We start from the raw sequence: 19,668 nt of genomic DNA, 5'->3' as shown, positions 1-19,668 counted from the left end.
AAACAGGTGAAAAAACGGAAGCGGCCTAAGCCGAGCCAAAAAGAGAACACAGTGATCCCCCAGTGCAAGAGGTGTGGCAGGCCAGGGCATTGCTCGGACTATTGTAGATCCCAGACTCATGCCGATGGTCAGCCATTGTCGGGAAACTTCTGCCAGGGTGCAAGGAGGGGGAATTGCTCTCCGATGCAGTCTCTCCCCCAGAGAGTGGCACAGGTACAGGCACAGGCCTACCTAGCCACCCTAGAGACGGCACCCAGGGATCAGATGGGTTTGATGTCCAGACCGCAGCCGCAGTCGTCTTAGACTCTAGCGGTATTTATAAGGTTCCCTTGGACGCATATGGGCCCTTAGCCCAGGGATCCAGTGCAATGCTGGTGGGAAAACCTGATGTTGCCCATCAAGGAATCTTAGTGCACTCAGGAGTTATTGATGCTGACTTTAAAGGTCAGATTTGTGCTATGGTCTCCACACAAAAACCCCCTGTAACTATTCCTGAAAAGACCTGCCTTGCTAAATTAGTGCCTTTTAAGTCTTGTGTCCGCAGGATAGAACAACAAACTCACAAAGATAACGGCAGTGGATCTACGGGACTTCCACAGGCCTTCTGGACTGCAGACATCTCTGACCAAAGGCCACAGATGACATGTACCCTGGTCCTGCCGAACGCCCAACCACTCCGGATTCAGCTTCAAGGTTTGATTGATACGAGTGCTGATGTAACTATCATCTCCTTCTCTGCATGGCCTCCCTCATGGCCTTTAGCCCCGGTGGGATCGGCCATCGCAGGAGTAGGAGGAACCACACAGAGCTATTTAAGTGAACGGCTTGTGGTGGTGAAGGATTCAGAGGGGCACACAGCTATGATTAGGCCTTATGTTGCTACCACTTCCTTTAACCTTTGGGGACGGGACGTGTTGGCAGCTTGGGGCGTACGGATTGGGACAAATTTTTAGCAGGGGTCACTGTGCGTAAGGGCACACAGTATCCTACACTGCCTTTGCGGTGGTTGACTAACACACCAATCCGAGTCAGACTCTGCTTATTTAGTTGAATTAAGAGCTGTTATCATGGCTTTTCAATGATTCTCACAGGAGCCTTTGAATTTGGTTACTGAAGCCGACTAGAAAAAGCTTTGCATACAATTAATCATCTTACAGTACCACAAAATTCAAATAATCCTGTTATTCTGAATCATTTTCTCTCATTGCAGGCTGCAGGCGAGACACAACTGCCCCAGGCAAAAGTCTGGATGCGGAATTTACTCACTAACCAGTGGGAAGGCCCTCATGAGCTTATCATTTGGGGTCGTGGGTATGCTTGTGTTTCCACAGATACTGGGGTACGGTGGCTACCTGCAAAATGTGTTCGCCCTGACCTATGGCACCAGAGGAAGAACAGGCAACCTCCAAATGATGACCAGAACGCCAACCATCCAAATGGCGACCAGAATGTAGATCATCAGCCTAATGACTCTTCTGATGATGGTCCTTCTACAAGCAGAGACTGGGATGGTCCTTCCACCAGCAGAGACTGAACTTTAAATTTCTTGTTATGGAGTCAGATAGTTAAAACCTTAAGGACATATTTAAAATTAATAACTGATGTAGATTTCTATTTAGGATTAATAATAGAGTTGGTATCTTATAAAACAAAAAAGGGGGAATTGTAGATACAAAATTGCTGCTAGCAAGGATTTTCTTGCTATGTTCTAAGTCCGTGAGAGACTTTTCTCTCTCACAGAAGAGGTAGCAGGGAATGTAAACAACCAAACACCTGCAACCTTGAAAAATCTTGTTTATGGTATAGTAGAAAAATATTTTGACAATGGATGTTTTAGGATTTTAGCCAATCACCCCCAAGGGGTGGCTGATCCTTTGTCCAATTAGACTATGAAGAAAAAAGTCTATAAAAGAGTTTGTAAAATAATTAAATCAATCAATCTTGCTGCACAATTCCTGCCTGCTGGATCTTCTCTCCTCCTCCTCCCTATGGCTGCGGGACACGGTGATATACCCTAGGAACCAGGCCTGCGGTAATAAACTAGGAACAGATAAATCCTAGGAGAGCTTAAATTTAAGAAATTGTTAGTCTCTAGTGAAAGCAGTACAACATAAATGACTGAAAATTTGAAAACTCAGTCTAGCTGTGCCTTGAGACCAAAATAATCAAATATTTAATTGTTAAAAATGCCTGAGCCAAGTATGACCCTGAAATTACTTTCTTACAAGACTATGGTTAAAATGCTCATGAACACTCACTTTTCAAGTATAAATTGCTTATAAGTATCTTTGAACATTTGGAAAAATAAAGCTCACAGCCTTTTTCAAAGATATCCAAGTTTATTACTGAAAAAAATGTAATAATCAAATGTGCATGATACAGCAAGTAGTTGCATTTATATATGTAAACTGTGATAAAGTAAACAGCATCCCAAAGACAAATTTATGCCAAAAGTGTCTTACGATAGTTAATCAGATCTACAACTTATTCCTCAGTAAATTCTTTTACTTCTGGGGTACATAGCTGCTTGTAATAGCAATCGTAAAACACAAAAGAAACTGAAAGCTGCCATGCTGGAGGAACTTATAAATTTTGCACATAAAAGTAAATTTCTTTGACACGCTCTCTGATACTGTAAACTTGTTTTAAATATTACTTACTAAGTGTGGATTTATGAGTAGAAAAAATAGCTGAAATTTTACTCTTACTCCTTACTTAGAAATCAAGTTGTATTTAAATATTACACAAATTTCAAATATATACACATTTTAAGAAATCTCTTATGATCATGATATTGCAAGTTAGCCAGGACTATCAGAGTAAAAAATGACTGAACTATCTTACTCAGTTAGATTTTACATGAGACTGTTTCAAAGAACTGAAATTCCAGTGATACTACTCTAGGTAAAAATTAGAGCCATCAGTTTGGAAGATTTTTCAATACAAAACTCCAAGTCATTTAAATAAAACATGAAATGAAAATATGATCTGATTTTTATTTTTTATTATTAACAAAAAAATCATCATGTTCTCAGTGGTTAAAATGTCACTAACTTTAGACTCCATTGCGTTTAATCCTAATTTCTCACCCTTTTGCATCCTAACAAGTAGCTCATGTCAATAAGAATGCAAACTATAGAGAACAACTAGCAATACAGAGGTTGTAGCAAGAATTTAGAATGAGCCAAAAGGACTAACACAAGGTCATTTCCAGTGCAGTGAAGAAGGACTACACCATTAACATTTCAAGACTACATCCCAGTCCTGGATTTTAAAAGTTTCTGTATACCATGGAATTGTGACTTCCCTACCATTCCTTGTTGTGCCATTAGAACTTTGTGCTGTTGTGCCAACATTGTGCTATTATGGTTACGCCAAGGTTATGACAATCCAAATTTCTAGTAAATGTGTTTGCAATGGCAATATCAGATAAAAATTGTCAAAATGAATCCATTATAGAAATTTAAAAATTATACAACTGTGTAGGGTATTTAGGATGTATGCGTATGTGTAGGAAGGGACATAAGGAGAAAACACTGTGATGCTTGGGGAAGTGACTGAAGGACAGAAACGGCACACACAGAGGTACCCCATGCTGTCTCATGCTACTCCATCCAATCAATGCATACTGATTTGTAAAAAGCACCAGACAAACTAGTATTTGTGCACTTTCTGCTTTGGCATCTCAGTAAGGGACATCAAAAAACAGCCTGTACAAAAATCTGCTGTTACAGAATTGCCCTGGAAACTGAACTGTCACCCAGAAGGCAGCGTGTAATAAAACACTGAGAATAAGTGAAGAATGAGCCAAAGGAGAAAAAAAAAGAAGGGCTGTCCCATGTTTCATCCTCAAACCCTTATTTTTCACAGCCTGTTGCAATTCTGGAGCAAAACTTGCTGGAGTGAATATGAGCCCTTTGCTGCCTTCTGCTCATTCTCACCCTCCACATGCTGGTTGCTTGCATTTTACCTCAGAAGAACATGGGTTTTGCGAGCATGGAATATGAAAAGATTTGGGGACTTTTTAAAGCTGCTAGATTTTCCACTACAGGAATAGAAGTTAGAAATTCACTTAAACGCTTTCAAAAAGTGTCACTGTATGCATTTTAGTCAGACAAAATATGCACTGGAACAAAATAACAGGCTTGCCTAGAAGTGGAATTCTATTTGAATTCTAGAATCAGTCTTAACATCAAATAATTATTATGAAATGCTGTCCTTATATTTGTTTCAAACTTCTCCCCCGAGCAAGCAACATCAGCACTTTATAAGGATTCCAAAAACTAAAGTGCTTCTCAAAGTACTACTGCACTATTACTGTTACCACTATTTTTATCTCTGTCCATTTTCTTAATAGAAATAGAAACTTAGTAGAAAATGTGATTTTTAAAATTTTCCATCAACTTTATTGCATTCATATTTAGCTGTTTGTATAAAATGAGTTTTATTAATATAGCTATTGCCCAGTATATATATATATATATATATATATATATATATATACAAAATCTAGTTCATAATAGTTTTAATGAAAATTTGTGACATTTACAGGCTAACTAGGTATATAGACAGTTTATTTTCAATTTATGGACATGGATGATTTTCAGTTAACCAAAATGTTATGATGCTTCTAACACATATGCTAATTTGCCTCCAAACAAACTGTGACATAATGCAAAAGTTTACTAAGTCCCACAATGCCATGTAGGACTTTGCAGGTAACTTCAATGGATCCCATGGCTCCAGAAATTCTCTCTGGCAATACTCCTAGTTGGAGTCTGCAGTGGAAGAAGCTGCAGCAAGGAAAGAGCAGATGTGCATTACGCACATGATTAGACTGATCATCTTAATGGCACATTAAGAATAAAACATCACCAAAATTCTGGACTTTCCTCATATTAATACTCGCCCTGAAGCTTTGTTTCCCAGGGATTTTTTCCTTCTGCAGAACTTTTTATGAAGGAAACTTCTGGAAATTTATTAATTTTTCCATTAAGGTATTTATCTACTAACCTATTTTTACTAGTCTGTCTAAACATTTTCCTTTTGAGCTTTCCACAGGACACAATTGAGCATAACTGTTCCTCAGAACACAATTTATGACAAGTTGTTGTTGGAAAAGGGGACAGCCACAGCTGATGTGTATTTTGTACTACTGAAGATATGTACTTCCAAACAAACATCTAACAAAAACCAAAACCTCACTTATCATCTGATGCCATGATGATTTTTTGCCTTTTCTTTTATAGCTTTTTACAACTTCTGTATTCTTAGTGCTTTTTGCCTACATTCTTGGACTTTTTTGTCAAGCTGAGAGACTAAACATTTTAGAAGCTTTGTAGCTAGGGATCTGTGTCCCAGACCCCAAGGTCCTCTCCAGAACACATTCTGTAAACTAAGATAGAACCATCCAGGAGAAGGCTCCTTGTGGAGGGGAGTCACTCAAGCCTTTCATTGGGGAATCTTTGATAGATGTGCTATGTGTAATTAGTAAGACCTATAATGTTATACCCGATCTTTTGGGGGTGGGCATTGCGGTGTGCATTGGGGTGCATTTGACCTGGATGTAGTACACCTAAGGATCCTTAAAATAAATACCAAGGTAAAATCCCTTTTTACCTTCTAACCGTGTTTGATTCTTGATTTTAAGACCAGGAAAAGGCATCAATCTATCATCACTATCAAAATTTTAGCCTTGTCACAATTTTCTCTAAATCCTTTAACAAAAAGGGTTAGGAAAGAAATGTATCATTAATGTTGGAAAAGACCTCAAAAATTATCGGGTCCAATCTTTGACGGAACATCACCATGACAAATAAATCACAACACTAAGTGCCATGTCCAGTCATTTCTTGAACACTTTCTAAGGATGATGACTCCACCACCTCCCAGGGCAGCCTGTTCAATGCTTTCAGAGAAAAAATTCTTCCTGATGTCCAACCTGAACCTTACTGTGTGCAGCCTGAGGTTATGTCCCCTTGTCTTGTCACTATTTGCCTGGTGGAAGAGACTGACTCCCACCTTGCTACAATCTCTTTTCAGTAGTTGTGGAGAGTGGTAAGACTCCTCTGAGCTTCCTCATCTAACTAAACAACCACAGCTCCTTCACCTGCTCCTCCTATGACTTAATCTCTCTAGATCCCTCACCAGCTTCACTGCCCTTCTCTGGACATGCGCCAGCACCTCAATGTCTGTCTGGAATTGAGGGGCCCTGAACTAGACAGAGTTCTCAATGTGTGGCCTCATCAGTGCTGAGTACAGATGGACAATCATTTCCCTGGTCCTGCTGGCCACACTTTCTGACACAAGACAGGATGCTGTTGGCTTTTTTGCCCACCTGGGCAGACACTGGCTCATTCAACTGCTGTTGACCAGCACCTCCACGTCCTTTTCTGCAGGGCAGCTTTCCACTCTGCTCCTAGCCTGTCGAACTGCAGTGGGTTGCTGTGATCCAGGGACAAGACCTGCCACTTTGCTGTACTGAACATTCTATTGGCCTTGGCCCATTGATCCAGCCTGTCCATATCTCTATGCAGAGCCTTCCTGCCCTCCAACAGATCAACAATCCCACCCAGTTCAGTGTTGTCTGCAAACTCACTGAGGATGCCCTTGATCCCCTTGTTCAGATCATTGATAAAGACATTAAACATAACTGACCCCAATACTGAGCCTTGGGGAACCACACTACTGACAGGCTGCCAACTGGAAAAACACCATTCACCGCCACTGTCTGGGCATGGCCATCCAGGCAGCTTTAATTCAGCTAAGAGTGCACCTGCTGCCACATTCTCCAGAAGGATGCCATGAGTGACAGTTTCAAAGGCTTTACTGAAGTCATCATGAGGTTTGCCTTGTTTCCAAGTATCCATCCAAGGATGCTCAATCAGTGGGCTGTGGGAGCCTGTGCTCAACATTCAGGCAAGCCTTAGCACACAGTTGTGAATACTCTAATGCCTCCCTCTTTGTGGAGACAAACTTTGGGGAACCTCTCATTAGGACTGCCAATAAAACAGAATTCTTATTTTCCTTTTTTTATTCACCAAAATTCAGATCTCATACATTAGGCACAAATTTAGAATAAAAAGTCATAAGAAATGAGGTGTATATCATGTATCTGAACTTTGTGCCATTTCTGAAATGTACATTTCTTTTGTCTGAATCAAGATGCAGAATTTGGTTAAGAATAATTAACACATTTTGAACAAATACTTTATATATAAAAAATCTACTTGCTCATGCAGTCTCTCTAAGGGCGCATGCATAGAGCAAAGTTGTCATAGATTAGATCTGGACCGATCTAAAGCATTTTTGCACAAACGGAGGTTCTAAAGCTTTGTCAAATTTCACAAATGCAGCCTGCATGCACAGTCTAGTCATACTAGTCATTTGTTTGAAAAGACAATATTTAGAATATGAAAAGATCATCCACCATTCAAAAAATACATTATTCCTGAGGACAGTGTGTGCCTTATTCTTTAGGAAAATAACGTGCAATCAATGAAAACAGCATACTAAGCGAAGTCTAGCAAAAAGGTTTCTCAGCTTAAGCAAATGGATAGATAGTGGCAAGACCTTTACATATTGTTGATGTCCTCCAAAAGTAAAGGACACACACAGTGTTTCTCCAAACTTCTTGTGCTTTTCCAGTGCATAAAATGCAACATATCAGATCTACATACTTGCCTTTCATATACTCCTATATATCAGTGTTGAAAAAAATTCGTAATATATATATGTAAATCTCAAATACAAAAAAAATTTTTAATGTGGTTTTTCAAGTCCAATTGGAATTTGCCTAAGTATGTATTGATGTGCCAATATCAACAGCAGAAACAAGAGAGTATTAAAAAATCAGTATTTCTGATTTTTGGCTGATTTTACCCTGTATCTTTATACCTTGGGCCAGCCAAGACATTTTGTTTTTAGAGAAAACATTAAAAAGAGCTCATCTGTGACCTTCTGAAGAATTGAAGTATGATCACTATGGCACAGAAACAAAAACTGTGACACAGGGTTAATGCTGTCAGTGTTCGACAATCCATAGAATGAGACAGATAGATAATAAATCAAACGTTGTGATTCTATTAGCACTGAGGAGAGTGCACTAACTTTTTTTCTAATAATGACTCCTGAGGAACTTAATGCACAACCCAGAACATGAAGGAACCTTTTGGAGCCTTTCCAAAATATGGCAAGATGAGTTCCATCAGCCCTTTATCACAGAAAGAATGGGTAATGTATCTGATTGGACCAGATCTTCAAATTTCTTTCCTCCTTTCTGTAGATACTCCTACAATTGCCTTGTCTGGTCCCAGAGCTGGAATTAACCAAGAAATCTCATGAATATGGTGAAACAACTGAAGAACTTAGAAATCTGATGCTAGGCTCTCTGGATACAACAGATCCTATTTACCCACTTTGATGGGCTCTTGAATCCTAAAATTAATTAAAATAAAATAAAATAAAATAAAATAAAATAAAATAAAATAAAATAAAATAAAATAAAATAAAATAAAATAAAATAAAATAAAATAAAATAAAATAAAATTATTGTGCTAATAAATGCAAGTGAATACTGGAATCACACTTTCAACTGGATAATGTAAATAGTAAAAATTCAGTTATTTTCATATCTGTCAGCAGTGATTTTGCTGCCACTTTATCCCTAAAAATAATGTTAAAATTTGCAGACTTTGTAATTACTGTGCTTTGCTGATTTTTTGTCTTCTAAATTTTTTTCACCCAATATAGAGAAGCATTATTTGAAATTGTACAAGAGAAACAGAATAACCGTAACTCTGTTTCTCCATTCCCTTCCCTGCAAGGTATCCCTTCAAACTTGTTTAAATGTTAAGTGATTTTCCCATATTATGAAATGTTAGTAATAGACAATTTCATCACCAAAATATGACTATTAACCACAAGCAACACTGCAATATGCTGTTTGCACATAAAAACTGAAATTGATTCTTCAATGAACATCTGCCTTTTAGTGATTTTATCAAAAAAAGTCCCCGCAGTGTAACAAGGCATACAAATAGTAATAATAATAATAATAATAGTAAATCTAAGAGTAACCACTGTGTGTCTATGCATTTATATACAATCTGTATACATATTTGTTTGTATCCAACTCCAATGTTATGACATATTTAGGCCAATAAAAGAAGTGTACATTACTGTAACATTTACTATTACAATAGGAAGAATATTGTTACAAATTGCTCTTCTTCTCCTTTCCTGAACAAGCAAGCCACAATGTTATAATGTATGTCTCATATATATCTGCAGAAGCTTGCATACTATAAAGATAAAATTGTATTTTGAAGAGAAAGTCATTTGCACTGCATGGGAGTGTTTCAAGTTAGCATTCTGTGAAGTCATGGAATCATTGCCCAAACAGATAAAGAGGAACAGTAACACAGTTAGCATGAAAATGAGTTCTTTCATCCTGGAAGCATGTAGAGATGGCCTTTCCATACACAGAAGTGGAAAGACAACTCAACAGTTGTAGAATTTTCAAACAGAGCTGCAACGTGGGCAATGCAATGTGTTCTCCTAGTGCTGCTGTTTTCTTTCTGAATTTGGACTTTTTGGTTTTCAACTAGATGGATAAATGAATGACACTGATGTGCAAATCTTAAACTGCATAGTAAATATTTAGCAGCCACAGACCCCTTTTTTACGGTAGGACCCCATCCACAATCTCAATAAGAGACTAGGGCAAACCTGACAAAACAGTAAGCCTGAAAGATCAAGTCATGGCCACAAAGGCAACAACCGTTTTTTTCTTTAGAGGTGTTACAGATGGAGCTCAGCAATCAGAAGCTGTAGAAGTAGTGGATGTCACAAAAGTTGGTTTTAGTCACTCCCTTACTCTATAGGTTCACAGGTAATTTTCTGTTTTCATCATGCTGATTGTATCTTCATAAACAGTATGAAAATTCATTGCCTTTTTTTAAAACAGTGCCCAGGTTTTTAATCTGTCTGTACATTTTTGAATGCCAATTGTCCTTGAAGTTCATCACAGACCAGTTACAGGTAAGGCTTTTCATTGTCATCACTGGAAACACCTATTTTTCAGTGCTAACCAAAGTATGCAACTGTACTGCCAAGCAAGAACATATATATACCACCACCACCAATCTCACACTGATGCCAGACTGACAATTTTGAAACTTCACTCTCCAATTTCCAACAGTGGTTTTGTTGTAACAGGGTAGTGATTAAGGCCATTCATGGTGATACTGTTTCCCATTCTTTTTCCTTTCTCTTTGCAAATGTTCCAGTTCAGCCTCATACATCATTTCCTGGACTAAGTATTTCTCTCTTCTCATTCTGTCACACAAGTCTTTGGGTATATCTGGAATTAGGTAGGCAATGAAAGACTTTATTCCAAAAACAAGGTGCTGAAAAGAAAAACAGAAATAATTGCTTAAAATATTGATAAGTATTCCTTTATAGGACTACATTTTAGAGCCTAGAAGTCTGTGGCAAAACTGGAACTGAGATTCAGTTTGTGACTGAAAGGCAACTCCATTTCTTTAAATAAAAACACTCACATGTGAGTAAATGAGTGATCTAAAAGAAATGGGCAAGTGCTGAAGTTTTCTAAAAAGTAAGACAAAGGGTATAGTTAGTGACTTAAATAAAGATTTGACTATAGGATATGCTAGTTTGATCAAGAAATGTAAATGCTACCTATAAACAGTCTTTGTTCAGGGCTTATAATGGAAATAGGTAACCAGATTCCTGGGTAGTATGCAATACATTCTTCAAACTTAGTATATACATGTTTACTTTTATATTAGGCTAGAGTCATGTATCATTTTCCTGACACAGATTTTATCTTGTAATAACTGCCTAATATACACAAAACTTGCATTCCTTGTTTTTCAATAAAATATGAAAGATTGGGTAGGGAACCAACATGATGTATACGATGACTGTTAAGGAAATACGATTTTAGAGGAGCTCTACAGTAAGTGCATGCTCTGTCAATTCTGTTTGAAGCAGCTGATAGACAATGGTTCGGGGAAGATAATTTTTTTCCTCTCCCTTGACTGTAATGAACGAACAAATGATTAAAATGACAATTTACTTATAGGACTACCATAAAGAATCAATTCAGACTTTTAAGAGGTAAAAAGGAATTGTTCCCTTCCACAACTAACCTCAAATACTATTATGAAGGCCAGCCGTGCTGCCAGGACATGCCAAAACTGCAAAGTGAATTCATATGGAGTTGAACTCCACGGTGGAGCTCTGTAGTCTCTATACCTGCAAAGCAAAGAGAAACCCAGGAAGTTAACCTGTGCTCAAAACCTAAACATGGTCAAGTGGTCTCTAGTTCATCCCAGATCTGGCTAAAAGGAGAGAAACTGAAGTGAAAGCAGACTTCAAGAGGAATTAATCAGAAAGGGAGAGCAACTGTCCAGAATACAGGCTATTAAATAGAGCTGTTTATGAGACAGTACTTTTTGCTTTCAAAAATCCAGAGCAAACAGTTTATTTTATTGTTAAAAAGCTGGAGTGTTAAGTGTGTTGATTCTAAATTGGTTCTTGTCTTTGCTTATAAGCATTTGAGATTCTCCAAAGTTTGCATAAATGAAATATGATTCTAATTTAAACTGATGCTCACTGCAAAACTAAGTCTGAAAACAGGAGTGCACTCATGTCATATTTCATTTTTATGTTGAATTTCTTGTATTCATCTTGCATAACTGTTTGCAATCTCAACCTGGGTTAGAGAGGTAACAAAAATTTTAATTGTGTATTTTAATTAATTGATTTCAGAATGCTTAACAAAATTGAAGTGAGGATATTTACTCTTCTTGGCAGCTGGCAAAGCTTTTAAATTAAATGATTCATAGAGACATGAAAGATAATGGCTTGCAAGCATTGAAACATACCGACAGTATCCTGAGTATCCCATCCCAAGTTCACTCAAATCAAATACTGATAAACTGCTGTTGACGTATCCTTTTAAGCATCTGAAAGAAAAAGCCATATGGGCAGCACGTTTTCATAAAGTGGTTATACAATAAACATATGGTATGTAAACATATTCTGCTATCAGATATTGCGAGCATAATATTTTATTTGCTTATCAGGACAAAAGCAATTCTAAAATTTCATGCAGAGAAGCAAAGTTTATTGGAAAGAAAAGACTAACATCTGTTCCAGGTATAGCACTGTTTAGAAGTCTATTTTCAGCACTTTTTATGGTTTTGGTTCTTATCTACTGAAAGATATAAACCAAAAATTGTTGCTACAGTGTTTTTAACTGTTTCCTAAAATTACTGAACTTTGAAAGATGGATACAAAGGCAGAGAGCAGAATAATTTAACACCTTTGCAGAATCTGCCACCAATAATGAAGCACATACAAAAAAAAATAATAGGTTTTATGAGTTGAATCAAAGAGTTTTCCTCAACAGTAAAATGAACAGTGCATATATACCGAACAGTTATATTAAAGACAAAAATGTATTACTATTAATTACAGAAATCACATAAATATATTGATTTATGACTGTAGGAGTGAATTTTTGCTGTTGCTTGAAAAGCACAGACATGTAAGATGTCCTATCTTCTTTGAAATCTGTCTTGTAACTTAACTAAAGCACATTTGAAAATCAAAGAAGATTTAAGAAGAGATGCATGAGGCATCCTTTTATAATCTGAATCTTCAGGTTTGCTGTGATACCTCAAATCACTACTGGCAAAAGAAATAGAATTACACAGTTCTCTCTTAAATGGGTAGTGTGCATTGAGCACTAACATTTTTCTGATACCATCTCTTTTCATCCTATCCCACCTCATTCTTTTTGCCCTTACACTCTCTTTTCCTGTGACAGCTCAGGAAGAGTAAATCTCTATTTTTGGGAGCATATACATGTGTTTGGGAATGTACTGGGAGAAGACAGTATAGATCCATTGCAGAGAAGAAAAGCTTACCTAGAAAAGATCTGAAAATTGATGCAATGTACAAACTTTTTTGTTTGCATTCAGAAGGGAAGATATGATTTTCCACTTATATAACTAGCTACTTTGCAAACTCTTTGTAGTGGTTGACTTACTTGCACTTTACATCTGTGAAGGTTTGCACAGATGTAAAAGATATGTATCTAATATATGTTATCATAAAAATACAGCAGTAAATTGTGCTTCCACTGAAAAATGCATGTATATATAAAGAATATCCTAATTACTTTTCTTGTCTGTACCCTTGATCTGTACAGGGACCATATTTGTATGCATAGACAAAACGTGGAATGTAATCAGAAGTAATGGCAATAACAAAGGCATTGGTGATGACAGCCAGGACTCCAATTCCTTCCAGAATTCCATACCAAATACCTAGAAACAAGAGAAATTACAACAAAGTTGTCACTTTTTTATAGTCATATTAAGTCATATAAAGTCATACCAGTGATAATAAAGTCATTATTAGTCATACAGTTTTCCTTTCTTACTGAGAGTGAATTATGAGACAGAAAAACTAGTCAAGATAAAGCCATGTCCCCACATTCCAGCCAAACCACTGGTGCCACCCCAATGAAATCCTACAATAGGGCACACTCTGATGAGAAAATACAGCTAAGCAACAAAGGCATAACCATAATTTTTTGTTATAAAAGCCAAATAGGAGATTCTGGAAAGAAATTTCTTATTTAATGCAATTTTAAATTAAAAGTTCATTCGGTCCTTTTATTTAATTTCTAAATTCAATTGATTTTAGACCAAGAGTTCCACAAATCAGAAGCCTGAAATACTTTTAGCCTATTTTCAATATTCAAGCTATTCCTTATTGTAAATAGAAAACAAACTTGAGGAATCCTCTTATCAAAGCAACTAACTATCCTTTTGTTGCCTAAAAGGAAAGTTGTCACTGAAATCTGTTGGTTACATTGCCATCTTGACACATGATATACTTCTGTTTTAAAGAGGAAAATACAACGAGATGATACCTGACAGTGACAGCCATTAGGTTCTCTCACCTATATCTGTTGCTCTTGCAGGCATTGGTCTTCGCCACTGAGTAACAAACTTGTATGCATCTAACCTGATTTCTATGATATTGTTAAGCAGTGCCAGGAGAGGTGCCAGTGGGAAGGCAGCAACAAAGATGGTGGTAAAGCCAAACTGTAAAACTAGACAGGCATTTCTATGATTAGAAATTGGAAATTCAAAAAATCTTTTAACACGCAACACAGTTCTACTTTCTGAAGAAAACCAACACCTCCCAGATTTGCTCACCCATCTCTAAATATTCGTCCATTAAACCATGGAGATTCATAGGTTGCAGATTCCAATCTTTTTCCCACTGAGGAAGAGAAATTTTATTCTCCATTGATTGCCCTCTTCTCTTCATTTTGCGTCGGGACCACCAGTTCTGTAATAAACTTTATTACATAAAGAGAGTATTATTGACTCAATCTGCGCAGAGATTTAAAATACTTTCTGGTACTGCTATGCAATAAGTGGGCCTATTTTCAAATGCACCTGGATGATTACTTAGCTATTTTAAGGAAAATTTTACAATATCATCTTAGATACAATGCAAAGAACTCATAAAAGATCTCAAAACTCTGCATTATAATTTTAATTATGTCTTTAATGTAGCATGTTTGGCATTGTACAAATAAGCTTTTCAGAATATAGAACATGCTTGCATAGACTTTTTATTTTTTGGTAGGATTTACCTGAATGACTAAATAAAAAGAAGAACAAGAAAAAAAATCATACATAGTGAGAGCACTAAAAAGTAAATAGCACTTTATCTTCAATCCTGTAAAAGACAAACCAAGTAAGTGGAACTCAGTAAGAACTCCATACTAGAATACACTAAATAGTAGAATACATATATTTTTGAACAAACCTAAAGATCTAGATGCTCTGCAGAATATTTCTTTTCTTAAAGAAGGAATAAGCATTTAAGAAGGTGTTGCTGAATGCTGAAGATGGAAATATTTAAGACTATTCTTCATAAAGCTGTGCAGAGATCTTTTCCCAAAGTAGTTATAAATATTAAGGAGATAGTAGGCTCATAAATTAAAATTAAACTGTTATTCAAATGAAAAATATTATCCAGTACTGACACATGGACCAATTAAAGACTACTGCTTGTTTCTAGATATTATGGAAAAGAGACTAAAGGTGGGAAATAACTTTCTTGTAAGTATTTTTATAAAAAGGCTGCTCTTTTTTTCTCAAGCTAATTTAGTGTTTGTCTCTTGATCTGTCTTGTTACTGAAAGACAAACTGTTGCCCGTTGCAAACAATGGTTTTGTCAAAACAAAACACTTCTTTCTGTAACAGGATATAAGCATGTTTTAAAATAAATTTTAGATGAAGTTAATATCCTGCTTGGCTGAGAAGACAGGAAGCCTGGTAGTTCAAGTAGGTTTCTCCTTTTCAAAAATCCTCATTCCACAAGATACAGTACATTGTCCCTCATTTGCAGAACAAGTGCAATTGCATGTGTGTTGAGCAAAACCCTTTCTAACACATTTTCATATTTCTAACATATTTTCAAGGTCGAGACTTCAATTAGATCAATATTTGATGATCAACCTTTTACTGGAAACATACTCTTCCAGTTTCAAGAGAACTGTTAAGACTCTTAGCTCATTAGTCTCTTCAGAGGCTGAACATCTCTGTTTGTATTATGGAAAATGAAAACATAATAAAAAATTTAGATATTTAACATACTCTGAGAAGCTTTATCTTAGAGCAACAGTTAATGCTTTCCTTGGGAATAAAGTGACAATATGTGAGGTACAACAAGTGAAAACATTCTCCAAACATAAAACCATTTCTCCCTATCACTGAATCATCTATTTACTATTTTTAAAATGAACTTTAACATCTGAACTTACGGATAGCCTAGTTCCATGAAGTTGTTCCACATTTGTTTTAAAACCATAATAACTCCCATTTGCAAGCAGAGATCTATCAAACAGCCACTAGGATGACACTGAAATGAAGTGGAAGAGATCTGTTGCTAAAATCAGATAATTCCTTTATTTTTATTTGTTCAGAATGTTAATAAAAATATTAAATATGTGTGGTGAAAAACACTAATCTCCACCTGCAGAAATATTAAAAGAAGTATTAATAAAATAAATATTAACAGACTTCAGCTAAACAACCTTTAGACATATTGTTAGATATTAGATCATATTGCCTAAATTAAAGGTATGTGTGCTAGATGTATGATAAATGATACAGACCATTTCACTTAGACCAATAAACACTTAATTTCAAAAGAATGGAGCAATATTTCATTTGCAAGAATCTGAGTTTATAGAGAGACTAGCAGAATTTCTGGTACTGGTATCTTAACTACAGATATATGTATAGACTGCCATATCAAAATGTGAAGTAATTACAGAACCATTTTTTCAGATCATGGACTACAAAGGTACAATATTTTACTCTGTGGCTACCAAGTTGCAATAGAAGAAATATGTTTTTCAGAGGAAAGAGGGAACTTCAGCATACTGGTAGTTGCAATTCTAACATTCAACTTAAATCTTGAAAATAATATTTTTCTTCTTTTAAATATTAGAATTATACATTAGTTTGGGTTAGAAAGGATCCCTTAAGATGATCTAGTCCAAACTCCTGCAATAAGTATGGCCATTTTCAACTAGATAAGCCCCATCCAACATGACCTTGAATGTTTCCAGGGAAACATCCATCACCTCTCCAGGTAACCTGTCCCAATGTTTCACCATCCTAATAATAATAGTAAAAATAAAAACAAAAAATTTAAAAAATAAATAAATAAAAATAAAAATCTCTTCCTTATACCTAGTCTAAATCTAGCCTCTCTTCGTTTAAAATCATTATCCCTTGCCCTGTCTCAACAGGCCCTAAAGTTTGTCCCCTTCTTTCTTATAAGCACCTTTAAGTATTGAAAGGCAGTAACAATGCCTCCTTGCAGCCTTCTCATCTTCAAGCTGAATATCTGCAACTCAGCCTGTATTCACAGGAGAGATGCTCCAGCCCTCTGACTCATTTTGTGGCCTTCCTCTGGACCCACTCCAACAGATCCGTGTTTTCTCTGTGCTGACAAAAATTTATAAAGTTGATGGCATTATATTTATGTCCTCTAACCAAAAATTCCGAATACCAGGAGATTCCATTCCCATAGGACTCATAGTGCTTGTGACGTAAGGGACTATCACTGATGGCTTTTCCCTAAGGCAGAGGCAGAAAGAACTTGTGTGTCTTGGGCAGAGTGGAGAACACAGAAGGAAAAACAAATCTCCTCTATTCTATCCTTTGCTATAAGTAAGAGTTTAGTATTTGCTGCACTTGGAATAAAAAAATCTTTAAACTGGGCATTCATGTCCTGCAGCCATTTTCTTTTTACTCATGGAAATATCACAGGAACAGAAAACAGGTTTACCTCTTCCAGCCTCCATCTGTTAAAAAGCTTGTTGTACTTTCCTGGGCGGCCTGCAAATCTGGAAAATAAGATTTCTGTTTCTCAGTGAACATTCCAGGAACACCCTGTATCAGTAGTTGTTTCATACCACCCACTGAATTCAGGAAATATCAACAGAATAAATCACACAGGCTTAAATCTGGTGTCCGTAGGATATGGACATTTCAGAATGCAAACAAGGACCATCATTTTGCAAGTGATCCTAAACTTTTATTATGTCCTGAATAAAAATCCTAGCTTCAGAGATTTTAGATGTTAGATATTCAGACTCTAATCTACTTCTAAGAAGATAAGCAAGCCATTATAATTAATAGGAATTAGCTGCAGCACAGGGATCTGCTTGCCCATGTGAAGTGTACACTTGATTTGCATACGGAATCACAATTCTTGACGACTTCAGTGAAAGTTATAAAAGGAGAAAGAAACCCACGCCTGGGTTTCTATATTAGATACAGGAGAGAGCAAGACACAGAGAAATTTTAATACTGTATGGTGAATACACCACCAAATGTAATAAACAGATTATCACCAACAGTCTTTACTAGTGTTTTTTTTTTTTTGCTTGTTTGTTTTCATTAGTTTCTTTCCAAACAATCTTGAACTGAAATGATACTATAAAACTTTATAGACGATACCTTGAAATATTCTGTAGATTCTGCGGGATTGGTAAGTGTGACCATAACAAAACTGAACTAAAGATGAAGCAAGGTTAGATCTGTGCTGTATCTCGCGCTCTAAGCTAAAGATACACACAAAAATTGGAACCAGAATTTCTGCTTCCTACTCTTGTATAAGATTTTCCAGACAATATTTACTATTTACAGAAATGCATTCTTGGAAATGTTGCTCAAGGGGAATAAACAAGAAAAGATTAATAAAGCCTATTAACACAGGGCTAAATACAGACCCACATTTAGGAATTGGCTGCATTTTTAAAAGTTCTGACCTCTTATTTAGTAGGAAAGTCATGTACACCCCATAAAAAAGTAGAATTTTTACACTAGTTTCATGAGTAAACATTTCAAGGGTCCAACCCTTCCATACATTTAAAAATATTTCATTCTTTAATTATGCCCAGAAACCAACTCATACCTAAACCTTACAGTTCAAACTGTCATTGTATTTTCTTCAAATCTACAAAATTAGTGAAGATTTTGAATTCTGTGCAAGTTTTCTTTTAAGTGCAATTGGCAAAGATAATTTACCTGCCAAGAAAAAAGGCGATGTAGAAGATGGAGCTGTTCAAGTTGACAAACTGGAAGAGGAACATTTTCAAGGCAAAGCTGTTTTCCCACTCAGATTCCGTTCTAGGGTGCTCTTCAGAAAGACACAATATACATTATATAAACAAAAAAGAAATTTGAGTTATGTGTAACTTTGCTCACAAATCAATCAACGCTAATAAAACAAGTGAGGGTTTTAAGTCATGGTGCCCCATTAGGTTGCAATTGATTTATTTTCACTGCCCCAGCTCAGACTGCATTGTTTCTATGTGGAAACAGAAGATAGAAGCCCCTTGGTTCAGAATTAATCATAATACTATGAGAAGTTAGCTGTTTCACTTCCATGAATAATTCGTAAACCAATGTGAATTTTTTATCTTAAGATTGAAGGTATCTTGATTCAAAGGAAAAAACTCAGTGCAAGAAACCCCCACAAAACCCAACCAAACAAAAAAAAACAACAACAAAACCCCAAAACAAACAAACAAAATCCAAACCGACAAACCAAACAAACAAACAAACCCAATCCCCCCAAAAACCCAAAAGCGCTTGGAATCAGTAGAGCAATAGTCAGAGAAAGAAGCCAAAGAAAGCAGAGGTGAAAGAATCAACTAAAAGCCAGTTGATTTCCCATCCAAGCTTCTTGCCTTCTAAATACTTCTGTAAGACCATTACTTCATCCTCAGGACTTCCCTATCATAATGCTTGTGGAGTGCCAAACAGTTTATAATTCAATGACGAAAGGACAGAGGTTCTTTCTCGGCTTCTTTTGGAAAGAAATGTAGAAATGTGTAGTAGGGCTACAAGTGTTCTATGTGGGTCTGCACTGCCTTGGATATCTTTCCTTAAGGTTTGTAGAACACTATTTATGTCTGAGTTAGAACTTTGTGATAACATTTACTAATTATTTTTTACAAAATCCATCTCTGATGGATGTATCAAACTTGGAATATAGTACATTGGTAAAATTTTAAAGCACATGAGT

At 36.3% G+C, this 19,668-nt stretch overlaps 1 protein-coding gene across 5 annotated transcripts in view; it reads right to left on the bottom strand.

Annotated features, from left to right (window-relative positions):
• Positions 1–4,524: 4,524 nt before the first annotated feature.
• The window catches only part of ANO3 (anoctamin 3), a 208,094-nt gene continuing 192,950 nt past the window's right edge, over positions 4,525–19,668 (bottom strand). For all 5 annotated transcript variants that reach the window (XM_069016480.1, XM_069016482.1, XM_069016481.1 and 2 more), the window contains 9 exons: positions 18,666–18,777; positions 17,422–17,479; positions 15,884–15,981; positions 14,262–14,407; positions 14,003–14,155; positions 13,214–13,361; positions 11,913–11,993; positions 11,175–11,280; positions 4,525–10,409 (listed from right to left, as the gene is read on the bottom strand). In XM_069016480.1, coding sequence (XP_068872581.1) covers positions 10,227–10,409; positions 11,175–11,280; positions 11,913–11,993; positions 13,214–13,361; positions 14,003–14,155; positions 14,262–14,407; positions 15,884–15,981; positions 17,422–17,479; positions 18,666–18,777 — 1,085 coding nt within the window. In that variant the 3' untranslated portion in view covers positions 4,525–10,226. The remainder of the gene's footprint in view (positions 10,410–11,174; positions 11,281–11,912; positions 11,994–13,213; positions 13,362–14,002; positions 14,156–14,261; positions 14,408–15,883; positions 15,982–17,421; positions 17,480–18,665; positions 18,778–19,668) is intronic.

This window comes from Aphelocoma coerulescens, chromosome 5 (genome assembly GCF_041296385.1).
Source record: "Aphelocoma coerulescens isolate FSJ_1873_10779 chromosome 5, UR_Acoe_1.0, whole genome shotgun sequence".
Taxonomy (NCBI): Eukaryota; Metazoa; Chordata; class Aves; order Passeriformes; family Corvidae; genus Aphelocoma; species Aphelocoma coerulescens.
This window is presented reverse-complemented; position numbering and strand designations above follow the sequence as displayed.